The 14,127-nt window shown below is 41.0% G+C and overlaps 1 protein-coding gene across 1 annotated transcript; it reads right to left on the reverse strand.

Annotated features, from left to right (window-relative positions):
• Nucleotides 1-2,925: 2,925 nt before the first annotated feature.
• LOC104827789 (alcohol dehydrogenase class-3) lies at nt 2,926-13,943 on the reverse strand. Its single transcript, XM_010561040.1, has 9 exons — nt 13,779-13,943; nt 10,708-10,809; nt 9,622-9,763; nt 8,921-9,008; nt 7,913-8,132; nt 7,090-7,350; nt 6,195-6,330; nt 5,140-5,278; nt 2,926-3,227 (listed from the first exon to the last, which is right to left on the reverse strand). The coding sequence occupies exons 1-9, from the start codon at nt 13,941-13,943 to the stop codon at nt 3,203-3,205; spliced, it is 1,278 nt and encodes a 425-aa protein (XP_010559342.1). The 3' UTR covers nt 2,926-3,202.
• Nucleotides 13,944-14,127: the final 184 nt, after the last annotated feature.

Below are 14,127 nucleotides of genomic sequence, written 5' to 3' on the forward strand. Positions count from 1 at the left end.
AAAACAGACTGTAGTACTTGAGTGGAATTACCTGTGTTGAATGAGATGTAATGTATTGAGGAGATGACTGTCCTGGAGGTTTGCCCACCATATCATTCACTTGAATGGTTACAACGGTCTTGCCTTTTCTATGTGTGTGTATGATGTGGGGTGGGGGCTTCATTTTTGGTCTATAAAATAAAAGTTGCAGCTGCTTTTAACAGAAATAACAGGTTTTTTTGTGATCCAAAACCAGACATAGCATTCTCAATTATATCCAGGTTTGCTTGCACTAGTGCAAGCCCTACTAGTAGATGCATACAACCAGTTAAAAATCACCCTTAAACCTGCAGGTGCCACTTGAATACCTCTTTGTCCTCACACCAATACAACCACATTTAATGCTGCACGTTTTTAATATAGGTAATCTATGATGCTATGCATTGCTGCCCATAAGTTGAAATCACAGCATGAAAACTGTTCATACTGAGTTCATACTACCATAGTATTTTTAAGCAAGTGGGAAGCTTAGTCAGCATCTACACCAGTTCTTTCAACATGAGATAGCACATCAGTCTGGAGAACAAAACTTATTTAATAAAAATACTGTGAAAAGCCATTTTTTCACCTATCTAGCTGTAACTTTGCTTGAACATGACATATTAGACTTGTGCTGACTGGATTTGGGAAATTATTTTTTATTGTTACAGAAGTTGCTATCCACTTAAAAAAGCAAACAAACAACCCCCCCAACTTAAATCTACTTTCTAATGAAATTTTTAGAAATTGTATACACTTTTGCCAAAACCAAAATCCTGTAATTAGGTCTGAAACAATCTCTTGAAGTATTTTCCCTTTACTATCATATAAGAGAGTATGGAAACTCTTCATGCTGTTTCTGCAAATTGACATGAATACTTAAGGAGAGAAGATTTGATAGCTAATATTGAATAAAAGTAACAGCGTGTGGAGAGGGGACAAGCTGCATCTTTTCCGTAACAGCCAGCGGAGTACATACATACACATTTCATGTACAGTCGTTTGGTGGAAACTTTTTGTCCGTGGAAGTCCTTACAGTTGTCAAGACTGTACGGTTCAGTACAGTACCTTGATCACCAAGAATGGGGTACAAGCTCTTGTAAGTCCCTGTTAGCTGGGCAACTTCAAAGAGACTACTTCAAACATGCTCCATTCAATCAACTCCTTTGCAGGACAAAGTAGTCCGAAAACTCTGCTACGTAATGGCTAGGACATCAATTCTTCAGGCTGGGAAAAAGCTGCAAGTCTTTGACCCAAGTGCTCTGGTATCACTAAATGTCTCATGGACTTATCCTGGTATTACAAAACTAGCTTTCCACAAATACTCTAAGGTGCAGATTCTCTAAAGTAATAATGTAATGCAGACAACATGATAGTACGGTCTTGATTAGTCTGTGCAGCCTAGAGGAACAACTGTTAAGAGTATAAATATTTTAAATCTGTTTGTTCAGATCCAGTTCAGAGGTAGTTTTGCTAAGATGGTGAGCTAATACTCTATTGATACCGTCTTGTAGTTATAGAGTACTCTCTCTGGAACAGCTTGACAGCAAGTTTTCTACTGAATTCTCTAATATTCAGCCAGTGTTTCTGGAGCTACAAGGTGCTGAGAATCACATCACTGCTGTGTTGGAGGGCTCATTTTCCTGGTACAAATTCACTTTTTATTTCTTCCAGGTGCTTGAAATTGAATACTTATGACATTCACAGGAGTTAACTTTGTTGTTTACTCTGTCTGAAATGAAGTTAGAAATGCAGCTACCTCAACTATTTTCAGAACGCCCTAGGGATATCTTTCCAATGACAAATGGAAAAGATGTAATTGTCCTAGTTGTATAGCAGTATCTTGGGATAAGGTAGTTGTTCGTGGTGATAGGGAATTTCTTTTAATAAGACTATGTGCATTGAGTTCTCTGTAACAGTTGTTTTGACCAGGCTCCCTTAAAAATATTAAACTTCTCTCTTAATTAGTGTTCCTGGTTTACTGAAAAACACTGACTTTTTATGTATATAACTCTAACTGGGTAGCCTTTCTGCCTTTGCTTTGCAGTCTGTTTTCTGCTGTTCCTGTGCTTTTCTGGACCTGTGGCCCTGCTTCCAGGTTTCAATTCAAAGAAATTTTATACCATCAGATCACTTCAACTATAGTTAAGAAAAAACCCTGCAACTCCAAAATTAAGACTTAACCCCTCCCCCTCCAACAAACAAACAAAAGAAATCCCACAAAATGCTGAAGCCTTCATCACACAATGCTCTTTACTGTTGTTCCCCTGCATCCCTCAAGAGCAGACTTTTGTTCTAACAACAGTAACGTTCACTGCTTCAATGGCATGACCCTGTTTCTGACTAAATAGAGGTAACAATCCCACCCTGTTCATTTTTGCAGCGTTGCCTGCAAAGGTTGTTTCAATTGCTAGCAAGTTTAAGGAAATGGCAAAACTGCGCCACTGAAGTCTTGGAGGACACCACTCTGGCAAGTAACTGGAGTAAGCTATGCTATCACCTTTACAACAGGCTGCCTACTGCTACTGTAATGAACCAAATAGGAAAGACGGCAGAATATGGACTTCCCAAGTGAACATGGGTACATCTGGACACTGAGGTCATATATCCAACCACACTCTGCTCTGCAGTTGGCTTCAAGGTCAAGCTGGATGGTACAGCCTTTGTAGTCCTAGAACAGCCTCAGAAGCTTGACAGCTGTTGGAGTTCTTGCCACTCTCAGTAGTTACAGCACCTCAACACTGCTTCTCAACACACCTGTGCTTAGCAAACTGCCTAGTGTAATGAATCCTGCATCATTTGCTCTTCCTCTGTCATGTACACACGTACTGTAAAATCACTAGAGGAAAACAGTAAGACACAGCAATCATAGCCACAGTCTTAATGCTCAATAATTCCAACACTGTGTTTAGAAATAAGCTTTTATTAAGTAGATTGAGCTAGGCACTATTGAATTTGAAGAACAAGTACAGAAAAAGAAGTTCCACAACCAGTGCTAATTATGTAACACTATTCAGTGGTTACTGATTTTTTGTTATTTAATATTCAGAATGCTCACCCTAAAATACATTGTCTTCCTAGTCCCAGTGAGTTTTCATTTGCTTGATTCTACCCTCTGTCAGAAATTCCATTATAAAAGGACAGTTACCATGTTTCTGGCCAACTGGAAGGTCCACATTTGGCTCTAAAGCTTTAGGACAGTTCGAATGCTTAAAATGGAAAAGAAAAAGAAAAAAAAAGTTACCAATAAGTCCATTTTCTCCCCTTCTCTGCCCTCCCTTTCATTGCTGAGACATACTTTAACATCTCTTGTAGGAATGAAGTTATACTTATGCCTGTAATATTTATTAAAAATCCTGGTTAAAAATTGGTTAGTAATGCTTGTTATAATTGGGGTTTTTTAGTCTCTCCTCCAATAGGATATACTCAAAATGGAAGCTTTTTCAAACTACGTGTCAGTTTTCTGTAGCTAGTCCAGAATATTGATCAGGAACTTTAGTATTTACAGGCATTCCCTCTTTCAGCTGCTTGGAGAATCTTAAGCAACTTTTGCTATTAGTTTCACAGGACATGCTCATGTAGGAATGAAGCATTGAAATGATGCAGAAGTTTGTAACTGGGAAAGGGGATCAAGTGCTGGATGAAATTTGCATAGATGCAGTGTTTCCAATTGTAAAAAGTACAAATGCAGTTACTGTTAACTGACTCATCCAAAATAGGAATACATATGAGATAAAGCAGATAAAGTTATTACTTTTGAGAAAGTTATATACTATACATCAATACGGATTGAGATAAGATAAAATACAAAGACCATGCTGGTTTCCTGAGATAATGCTGGTAACTATTTATCCATCTGCAGATGAATCTAAATATGGATAAACAGAGTTGCCTGCATTAGTGCAAATATGCAGGAAAAGATTTTCTTTTTTGCTACAACACGTCTCCAATTTTTCCTCTTGTCCACCTGCTGATTCTTCTCTTCATTCAAAACACATTCTTAAAAATTATGTGACCTAGTCTGCTAAATAGGCTGGCTTCTACTCTTAGAGGCACTGGTAGCTATCTCATTAAGAGTCTCTGAATTTCCAACAAATTACAGAGCATCTCATTAAAACTCTCATTTAGAAGAGGCCTGCTCTTGAAAAGACAGAGCAGGACAAGCTTTAAGGCTAAAACTGTCTAATCTTTTCCCTTTTCGGCATTAGATTTTAACCTGCAGATACCAAGTTCTGCCACAGTATCCCCATGTTGGTCCCCATTTTCCCCCAAGCACATCCATGCCCATATCTGTACAGGGCTTTTTTTACAAGGATCAACCAATATATGCTCTGATAAGAATACCCTACTTTGCACTGCTGTTGCAGGTTGATCACTACTTGCAAAGTATACTGCTATAGGGGCAGCAAGGCTCATCACACATCCAGCAGGTTTTTTACCACCATGTCAGGTACTTCAATGTGCAGTGGAGTTGGGCCTCGCTTAGGAAGTTAAATACAGCTATGGCTTGAGTCTGCAGCATGAACAGTCCAAACTGCCATTTATCGTAAGAAAGGCATAAACTGCTATATGTTAAGACGTACAAACCCATCATATGAATGTTTTACCCCAGTTCAAATTAGAGAAAAAAAAATATTTTAAAATGTAGCATATTAAAAGATCATTCCAAGTGACTGATTGTCCTGGTAATCTACCCTAGATAGTTTGAAAATATACTGAAATCTACTATTTAATTAAAATAGACTAATAGCTTAATGACTTGTAAAAATGTATTAATGTGAACTCCCCTTCAGTCTCTTTACATTTCTTTTTCTGAGGAAGAATGTGTTAGTGATGTTAGAAGCCTAAGACTGACTTGTCCCCTTTATCAGCTTTGTATATTTGTGTATTTCCCTTACACATTGTTTCTTGCTTTTTACTCTCTGCTTGTGTTTTGGCACATGCCTAGAAGCTCAGAGAAAGTGTATTTGTTTATCTCAGAATGAATGTGCGTGGTATATGTCAGCCTTTATTCTCCCTATTTAAAACATGACAGGGCATAAAACATGGGCAGGGAACCTATATTTTGACAGTGTCTCATCAAGAAATGTCTTCTACACCTTTCAGTATTATGAACATTACCTCTTTCCTGTATGCATCAGCTCAAAAGCCTCATTAATTTTGTCAAAAGGCAGTGTGTGAGTCACAAATTCATCAACCTTGATCTTTTTGGACATGTAGTCAGTCACCAGTTTTGGTACATTGTCTACGCTCTTCCAGCCTGAAAGAAAGTATGCATTTGTTTTTCCCCCTTTCCACCCACCTTGGAAAACAGAGAAAAAGAAAAAAAATACAACCCTTACATAGGCACTTGTGTGGTAAATACAAAAAGGAACTGAGATCAGCGACATATTTATCCCTCCTGCTCTAGGGAGGCAGTGAGTAAGGAATGCAAGAGGACAGCTAGGTCTGGCAAGAGCACACATTATTCAAACACGTAAGTGCGCTAACCTTTCACTAGGTATTTCAGCATTCAACATAACAGCAGCCCTCGCCTAGGAAAGCATGCATGAGGCATCTCTATCAGCCCCTCTATCTCTGTAACACAATTAAATTTTGTATTAGTTGCAAAAAGGGCGGTGTAATAACAACATCAAGTTTGGATACTTCATGAACTTCAGCAATTACTGAATCCCAAGTTATCAGTAGCTGTAAAAGTCTCAACATGTTTTTAGTTTGACAGCAGAAAATGTGTATCAAGCACTTGTTGCTTTTTATTTTAAAGCTCTTCATAGCACGTTCCCATGTTAGCCCCACAATTTGCTTAGTGATTAAGCAACACAAACATGTTTATGTGAGTTCCCACCTCCCCAAAGACTAGGTCCTTTCACTGGACTGAACTGAACCAAGCCTTCACTTGGTGATAGAGCAATCCCCCTATACCACTCCCTTAGTGCTGAATAGCATATAGTTATATTCTCTCTTCAAAATATGTGAGGTATCATACCAATGTGTTTATTTGTAGCCTGTCTGTAGGAATATCAGATTTTAAAAGTGTTTATCTTAAAAGTCAACACAGCATTTACAAATGGCCTGTCAGTAGTACATTTCTTGCACAAGCAAAAGCAAGGCAGTGTGTTCTTCCCAGCTTTAAGCCATAGTAAATTATTTTTAGACCAATACCAAAAGAGAGTTACCTCCAAACGCGGTCCCTTTCCATGTCCGCCCAGTTACTAGCTGGAATGGCCGCGTGGCGATCTCCTGACCAGCAGCAGCTACTCCGACTATGACACTGACTCCCCAGCCTTTGTGGCAGGCTTCCAAGGCAGCCCTCTTCACAGATGCATAGGACAAAGCAGAGCGTTTATTGCTAATGTTTATGCTGCCTAGACTGGCACAGGTTGCACTTCCTTTCCCCCAGTTAACGAATCACCACAGTAGTATTTAAGGAACAATAAATACACTGGAAATTACATTAAATTTTCCATTGGTTCAGACTCCTTATACTGTTAAAAGATTCACTTTGCTCTTTCTATATCCCATCTGGCTTCCAGAGAAGTCACTCTGAACTCCCTCTGGGAATTTGGATAAACTGTAATCAGAGACAATGTAGACCATGTTACCGACAGGTAGGAATGCTGTTGTAATTCCTGAAAACCTAGCCTTATATTCAGTAATACTTCTGCATTTCCAAACGTTAAATTCATTATTTGAGGAATTAGGGAAATACTGAGTGGTCCTTGAGATTTTACTGTTCATCGCACAATACATTTTCTGTGGGCTTTGTTAATTTTTGAACTGTCAACATATGAAAACTCAGGATTTCAAACAACTCCCATTAAGGAAAAAAGTTCGTAAATTATAAGTGCCATTTTCAACCTCAGAAGTAGCATCTGCTTTCATTACATAATTAAGATTGGATGTAAATTGGCCTTTTTAGTCACAGCAGTTATCGTTACTATTTAAAAAAATAAATAAATTAGTATGGCATGTTTCCTGTAACAAGAAAGCTCATTTTGCTATTTAGCTAAACAACTAAGTGGCAGCTAGCTATCCCCTCCCTCTTCGTACTACTGTTATGCGAACACTCACCATGACTCCAACATTACCAATGCACTCGAATGAGTAGTCTACACCACCATCGGTCATCTCAACTAGCACCTCCTGTATGGGCTTCTTGAAGTCTTGAGGGCTAATGCACTCAGTGGCTCCAAACTCTTTGGCTTTGGCATACTTATCCTTGTTAAGGTCAATGCCAATGATCCGGGATGCTCCTGCTATTTTACAGCCCATAATAACTGCCAGCCCAACTCCTCCTAAACCAAAGACAGCACATGTAGAGCCAGGTTCCACCTAGGAATAAGAAAAGAGCCATGAGCAACACAGAGAAAATTCATCCTTCCACATGAGTGGGAAACACAGGTTAAGTCGTCTGTAATGAAGGAAACATGGAAGCAAACATATATGGCTATGAGACTTTATCATAAGGGATGATACTTCCCTTTTAGATATGGGAAGCTACACAGAAATTTCATCCAAAAGCTCTTTAGGTACTAAGCTTTTCTTTTTGCCCAAAGACTCGACTGCAGCTCTGTCTCACCCTGAGCTTCAAACTATCAGAACAACTTGCAGCAAGATTAAGATAATTTGGAAAAGTAATTTATATATAGCTGGTATCAAAAGGGATAGAGAACCTTCTACCTGGATTTCCTCTAAGGGGCATCAGGTTCCTTTAACCTGATCTGGCCTTTATGGAGAAGTTACAATTTCTTAGCTAAACTTCACCAGTTGAAGAAGAAGAAGAAACAGAAATTTGGTTATCATGTTCACAGTCCTAATCTAGTCCCCAAGCTATCTGTGTACTTTGGTTCAGATATAGTGACAGAGAAAAGCCAGAGGCAACCACAGCCTTTACCTTAGCAGTGTTAACAGCAGCCCCATAGCCAGTAGAGATGCCACAACCCAGAAGGCACACTTTATCGAGAGGTGCTGCAGCATCTATCTTGGCTACTGAGATATCAGCCACCACAGTATACTCGGAGAAGGTGCTAGTCCCCATGAAGTGGTAAATCTGCTTTCCTTTGCAGGTGAATCTGCTGGTACCATCAGGCATGAGTCCTTTCCCTTGAGTAATTCTTAAGGCAAAGACAGGAAAGTACAGTCAGAGTCTTAAGCAATAAATACTCTCACCAGACACTACCCGTTAAGTAGCGCAGAGATGCTGTTGCATACTTGCACTGTTATTTTTAATCATTCCAATAAACCCAGGAGTTCACAGAAATCAGATGCTAAACTCCTTAAACTTTATGTTGTTAATTCCTCCATGGAAGCACTGAAAGAAATGAAGTTTATCAACATGCTGACCTTGTTAGCTACCAATGCTAACTGCTTGTGCCACAGTACCACACCCCCATCTTCAACTCCTTCACTCCATTTCCCTTGAATAGCACCTGTCAACTATGTCACTGGGGTTTTTGTTTGGGTTTGGGAGACTTTTATTTCAGAATTTAGCTGGGAAGCAGGTGTTAAGGAAAAAAGAGCTTTCTGTATAATTCTGTACCACTTGACAGCTTTGGTGTTGACTCCCAACAGCTAAATTCCCTGAAGTGCTTCCCTTAAGTATGGATTAAATACAGAGTATTTATGTTTTCAAAGCTGTGGATACAAGCTAGCAGTTTACACCTTCACACACATGAAAACAGAGAAACAGGTTTATTTAAGAGAAGAAAAGAAAAGAAATTTTAAGGAAGAATGGAAAGTAGTGCATAACTGACTCCCTAAAACATGTACTCTCCAAGTCATTAAATGATGCAACAAGAGATTTATTCTTCAAAGATAATGCCTGTCAATTACTTTTCATAACTAGAACAGGCATACACTGAACAAATACTATACTGTATGTGAAAATAAAAACCATACAGACCTTATCTTCTGGCACAGATTTGTTTTAGGATTCTTACAGAACTTGCACTCTCCACACTGGGGGATGTATAGAGGGATAACAGTGTCCCCTAAGAAAAAAAAAAAATTCTGTGGCTAGTTATCAAGTCAAGTAAGGCATTAGGTAAAAAACAAAGTTACTCAATTTTCATGGCTTTTATGTGAGCTTGTGTTCACTTAAAACCTTCTTTGTGTATTAAAAACCGTTCACGGTATAGAGTAGCATTGTTTATAGAGAGTGCTAGATAAAACACTTTTCTCCTGTCTGAGCAGACAGCCCATCAGATGTTCATCATTCCAGAACAAATAGGAATGTTACTGTAAAACAGAACAACCCCAAATCAACAGCAAATAACACGACTAAACGTTTTTAAGCCCTTAAATTAAACCAAGAGTTAACAACTGTAATTTGAAAAAAATCCCTCTTGTAATTGGATCAATATAGATCCAATTTCAAGTAACAAGTTGGTACGCTGGGCTGTTTCAAGCATTAAACCAAGAGCACATTGAATTGATTAGTGTTGTATCTCACAGACAAGGAAAATCTACCCAGGCACAAACCCCAGAATAAAACAATATATGAACTCTTGCAATATAGCATTTCAGTGGCCCAGTTTGACAGCTGACCTTGTAGCAAAGTAACACTTTCAAGGCAGGCAGAAAACTTGTAAGGTATTTTCTTACCCAGCTTTACTTTTGTTACTCCTTCACCAACACTCTCTACAATTCCTGCTCCTTCGTGACCCAAGATCACAGGGAAACATCCTTCAGGATCAGCACCACTCAGAGTATAGGCATCAGTGTGACAGACAGCAGTGGCGACTATCTGTGAAGAAATACATAATCTGAGGCACCTTGGAGAACAGAATAGTAGCACAGACCTAATTATTTCCCCTTGGTTAGAAATTTAGAATAATTACCAGGACAAATTTGCCAATCCTGGCAGTGTTTGTGATATGGCCAACCTACTTTCACTCCTGGCAAGTCACAGGAGTGCCAAGGCAAGGCACTTTTTCTTACTTTGAAAAATTAAAGTCATGATAGTACATTTCTCTCATTCTCATCAACTAAATTCTGATGTTGAAACGGGTAGAAGATGACATCTGGTTTCCTAAAGCTAGAAATCAGTACTCCAAGTCATCTCAAAGTAGGCTGGCATCTCAGATTTGAAATAGCTAGACTCTCAAAGGTAAAATGATCAGAGAGACCACACGGAACTCAGTACTGCATAAACCCAGTTTAAGTATTAAGAACCACGCAGAGACCCTTTCCACAGACATACATTTCACCTTAATGTATACTTTTTGGCAGATATGGGCTACTGGAAAGTCCTGATCAAATCAGAAACTTCGGTATGGGGAATCCAAGAGACCAGTCACAGCTCAGCACCCAGTAACTTATGGCCTGACTGAAGTAAAATCCAGCATGTTACACAGCTGCAACAGGCCACAAGCTGCTGCCCTTCAAACAAGAGCAAAGGTGTTCCTAGCTCAGATGGTTTGTGGGAGCTTAGCCTGTAACAACTGAAATTGATGCCCAAGACTAGCCATAATCTTTAGACTGGACTCTGAAGTGAGACCAGTAGAAATTAAGTGTTTTTCATAAACAGAACATCTAAATACCATAATTTTCTTCTTTGTAAAGCCAGCTGAGATACTAATGAACTGATGCTATCCATTCAACATTTCTTCTGTTGGTAAACAAACTGTTCAGCTTTAATACTTAGCCTCCCAAAACACAATACATACAGCTAACGATTGATTTAATTACCTTGATACGAACTTCATGAGCTTTTGGTGGAGCAACCTCCACCTCCTCAAGAGAGAGAGGTTTACCTGCCTCCCAGGCAACAGCAGCCTTGCATTTAATAACCTGAAAGACAACAACAAAAAAAAAGAGGACATCTGTTGTATGGTTCATTTAAAATAATTCTTGTTCAACCAAGTGAGAAAATAAGAGAAACACTACTGGCTTTTGGAAATAATCCCAGATCTGAAATTCATAATTTCAACACAAAGGTTTAATTGCCCTACATTTGCTTTCAGGAAGCTAATTAATAACGAACATGCCAAGATCTGAAATTTGGATGTCATTCTCTTATTGAGAAAAAAGTATAATAAACCCAGGAGTGCTTAGGAGATACTTGAATACTGCAGTGAAATGAGCAATAGGAATGGAAAAACTGCATAATAAAAATGGTGGTTTAAAATAAGAGACTGGCATTCATTTGAGATGTGTTCCTTGAGCACAGAGTGTTCGAAGTTAAAAAAAATTCAGAAAGCAAACTGGAGGTCACATAATGGTCTGAGACCCATATCGAGAGTGAATTTCTTGCTCCTTATCAGGATGGCTTCCAAGTAGGATTTTGGCAAGGAGATGCACGTGCATACAGCTGACATGCAAAGCCCTCCAGTGATGCATAGGGACCAGAGAGATTTTGCTATACAGTTACTGTCAGCCAGTTGTGTACCAACACCTCTGCAGAGCCTGCATGGGTTACTGTTAGCAAGTCTTCATTCACTGCTCTCAGCACCATGACAAGTCCTGCTCTGCAACCACCCCTATACATCCCAGGAAGCTTTTCAAGCCAAATGGTGCAGAGCCTGGATGGAAGAGCAGGATTTGTAAATCCGTAAACCCAATCCTATCAACAGGTATGTATGCGCAACTGACTGAGGAAATCAGCAGGCATTACAGCTACACAATCACAGCAGCTTCAGGTGCTGCAAGGGTAAACATCTGGAGTACCCTTAGATGTCAGTTTGTATTACAAAGCATGACTCCAGGTCTGTCCTTCAGGATAAAATGGGCAGGGTATCAGAAAATATGAATTTTGCTTTCTGACAGACACATCTTTCAGCAAATGTGATATGCAATAGCTTCCTGCAGGACACACAGATGAGTTGTGAAATCAAATCAAGACCTTATCTACATAAAACCCGACGAGGAATGCTGTCAAAGACTTGACTGCTTTGGAACAGATCCCTTTGCAATCTACTCCAGAATAGCATCTGTCTATTTTGGAATAGTTCAGTTATACCAGAAGACTTGCATTGATTTTCTTCCATGCAAACAAGGTCTAAGCCATTGCGATGGCAGTTGGAAATATGAAGCATTTCATAGCATGCACTATAAAGCGATATAAGAAAACGACATTTTGTGCATGCAAACTATCTGTTTGTTCCTATGGCATCACTGAAAGGGAACTAATGCAAATTCCCAAGACCAGACACACAGTCATCCAGCCTTTTTGAAATTTCACTGCCTGGAAGCAATAACAGTGCCAAGACCACTGGTTGAGCTTGCTAGGTCTGATTCATCACCTGCATGTATAGGAGAAAACAATGGGCAGTTCGTGACTTTCTGTAATATTTTTGTTGTACAATAAACAGTATCGGACTTTGCCAGAACCAGTTAACACCCTACTGTACCTGTAGTAGCAGAACTGCAAATGTTTACCTTGGCTTAAACTTGCTAAAATAAATACTGCCAACCCTAAAAGGCCTGAAGCTTTGTAACACAAAACAGGTACCCATTCCTACAGCCGGTGGGGGCCTGGGTTGGACAGAAACACCCTTCACCTAGAACCGTGAATTCCCCTTACCCTGCTTTTTATTACCAGGGTAAATATTATAAAAATGCACTGAAGGTGGCATAGTAACTAACTGTGGAATCACACTACGGGCATTCGGTCATAATCTCTAAATGTACCAAAGATTCTGCCAGAAAATCTAAATTCAAGGCACGAAGTGCAAGAGAAGCCATCATTCAGTAAATCATTTACTGGTTTTCAACCCATCCCTCGTCCTCCCCTCGTGAAGTCACTTGCTCTCGCGCAAAAGACTGCGCATTCCTAAAATCTGAATTTCCACAAGCTTAGTTAAGCACACGATTAAGAAAAGTCTCCTTATGGGATAAATTCTGAACTAACATTATACATCTGGAAGCATATTTTGAACAGTAACTTCCGATTCAGAAACTTTTTAAGCAGCTTGCTTTTGAAACTGCAGTCAGCTCATACAGCCATAGAGGCCTCTGGACTATTCGGAGTGGATATCAGAAAAGCCCCATCTTCTGGCCTTTTGATATTCAAAGCTTTATGCCGTTGCTTTGCTGAAAACCTTGAAGCCAACAACTGGGAAAAAAACCCCCAACTTTCACCAGTTCTTCATTTTCTCTATTAATATATTAGCACAGGAACACAGCTGTTGAGCTGCCTGTAGCTACACGCACGATCAGCTACCTCACCCAAGGCGAAATGGAGCTCTCGGCAGTGACAGAACCTGCCCTACCCACTCCAAATCCGCTGCTGGCCCCAACCTGCTTCCAGCGCCTGGACAACCGAGACCACCCAGCCTGCTCAGAGCCAGAGCACTGAACAGCCGCACAGAAATTAAAGCGGTATTAAATAGGTTTGGACTATTGTGGTGTTTTGAAAGCAATGCAGTACACTTGCCAGGCAATAGTTTTGAGAGCCAGCAGGCTCCAGCTGTATTGAAAACGGGCTGGCACCACTGCTGGAGAGTGGCCTCGAGGATCGCTCTGGCTGCGAAGCAGCAATCTTTCTAAGCATGCACCCGTTCTTTGTCCTCCCACTCGACGCTCGCAGGAAGAAAACACACAGGGTGAGCCCTGCTTACCGGTTTCCCCCAGCCCACCCATCTCAGCTGACGGTACGGGCAACCGAGCGTGGACCGCGGAGCCAGCACCTTCCCGGCCCCCTGTGCAAAGCGAGCCGGTTTCCCCTTCCTCCAAACTCGTTAAGTCACCCCTGTCCAAAGCCCTCAGGAAACCAGGCCAGCTCAAGGCCTTCTGCTTGTTCTTCCATCACCGTGACTCACCAACGCTCTAAGCACTCGAGCGGAACCCCCAGATCCAGAAAGCGTGCACGGGGGTCGATTACAACGCGCGGCGGGCAGCAACGCACGTACTTTCGTCCCTAATCCTGCAAATGCTGGCGGCGGGAGCCTCCCGCGCGAAAATAACGGCGCCGGCGGCCGCCGCATACCTCACGCGCAGGGCAGGCGCAAGGAGGCGCCAGGCCAACCCCCGCGCCCCGACTTTCGCTAGCGCCGCCGCTCGCTCGCACCGCCACGTCCGGGCGGCAGCGAGCAAAACCGCCGAGGGCCCCGCAACCCCTCGCCTCCGGGAAGCCTCCCGCCGCGCCCGGTCAGTCACCGGCGCGGCGGC

This window comes from Haliaeetus leucocephalus, unplaced genomic scaffold (assembly GCF_000737465.1).
Source record: "Haliaeetus leucocephalus isolate CR32 unplaced genomic scaffold, Haliaeetus_leucocephalus-4.0 Scaffold140, whole genome shotgun sequence".
Taxonomy (NCBI): domain Eukaryota; kingdom Metazoa; phylum Chordata; class Aves; order Accipitriformes; family Accipitridae; genus Haliaeetus; species Haliaeetus leucocephalus.

Excerpts from the sequence above, each read along its gene's own strand:
- LOC104827789 (XM_010561040.1), bottom strand. The coding sequence starts at position 13,943 with ATGCGGCGGCCGCCGGCGCCGTTATTTTCGCGCGGGAGGCTCCCGCCG. Across the intron at positions 10,810-13,778 it reads CTCGAGTGCTTAGAGCGTTG|GTTATTAAATGCAAGGCTGC; the intron begins GTGAGTCACGGT and ends GTTGTCTTTCAG. Across the intron at positions 6,331-7,089 it reads TTGGTAATGTTGGAGTCATG|AGGGCTGCCTTGGAAGCCTG; the intron begins GTGAGTGTTCGC and ends GCATCTGTGAAG.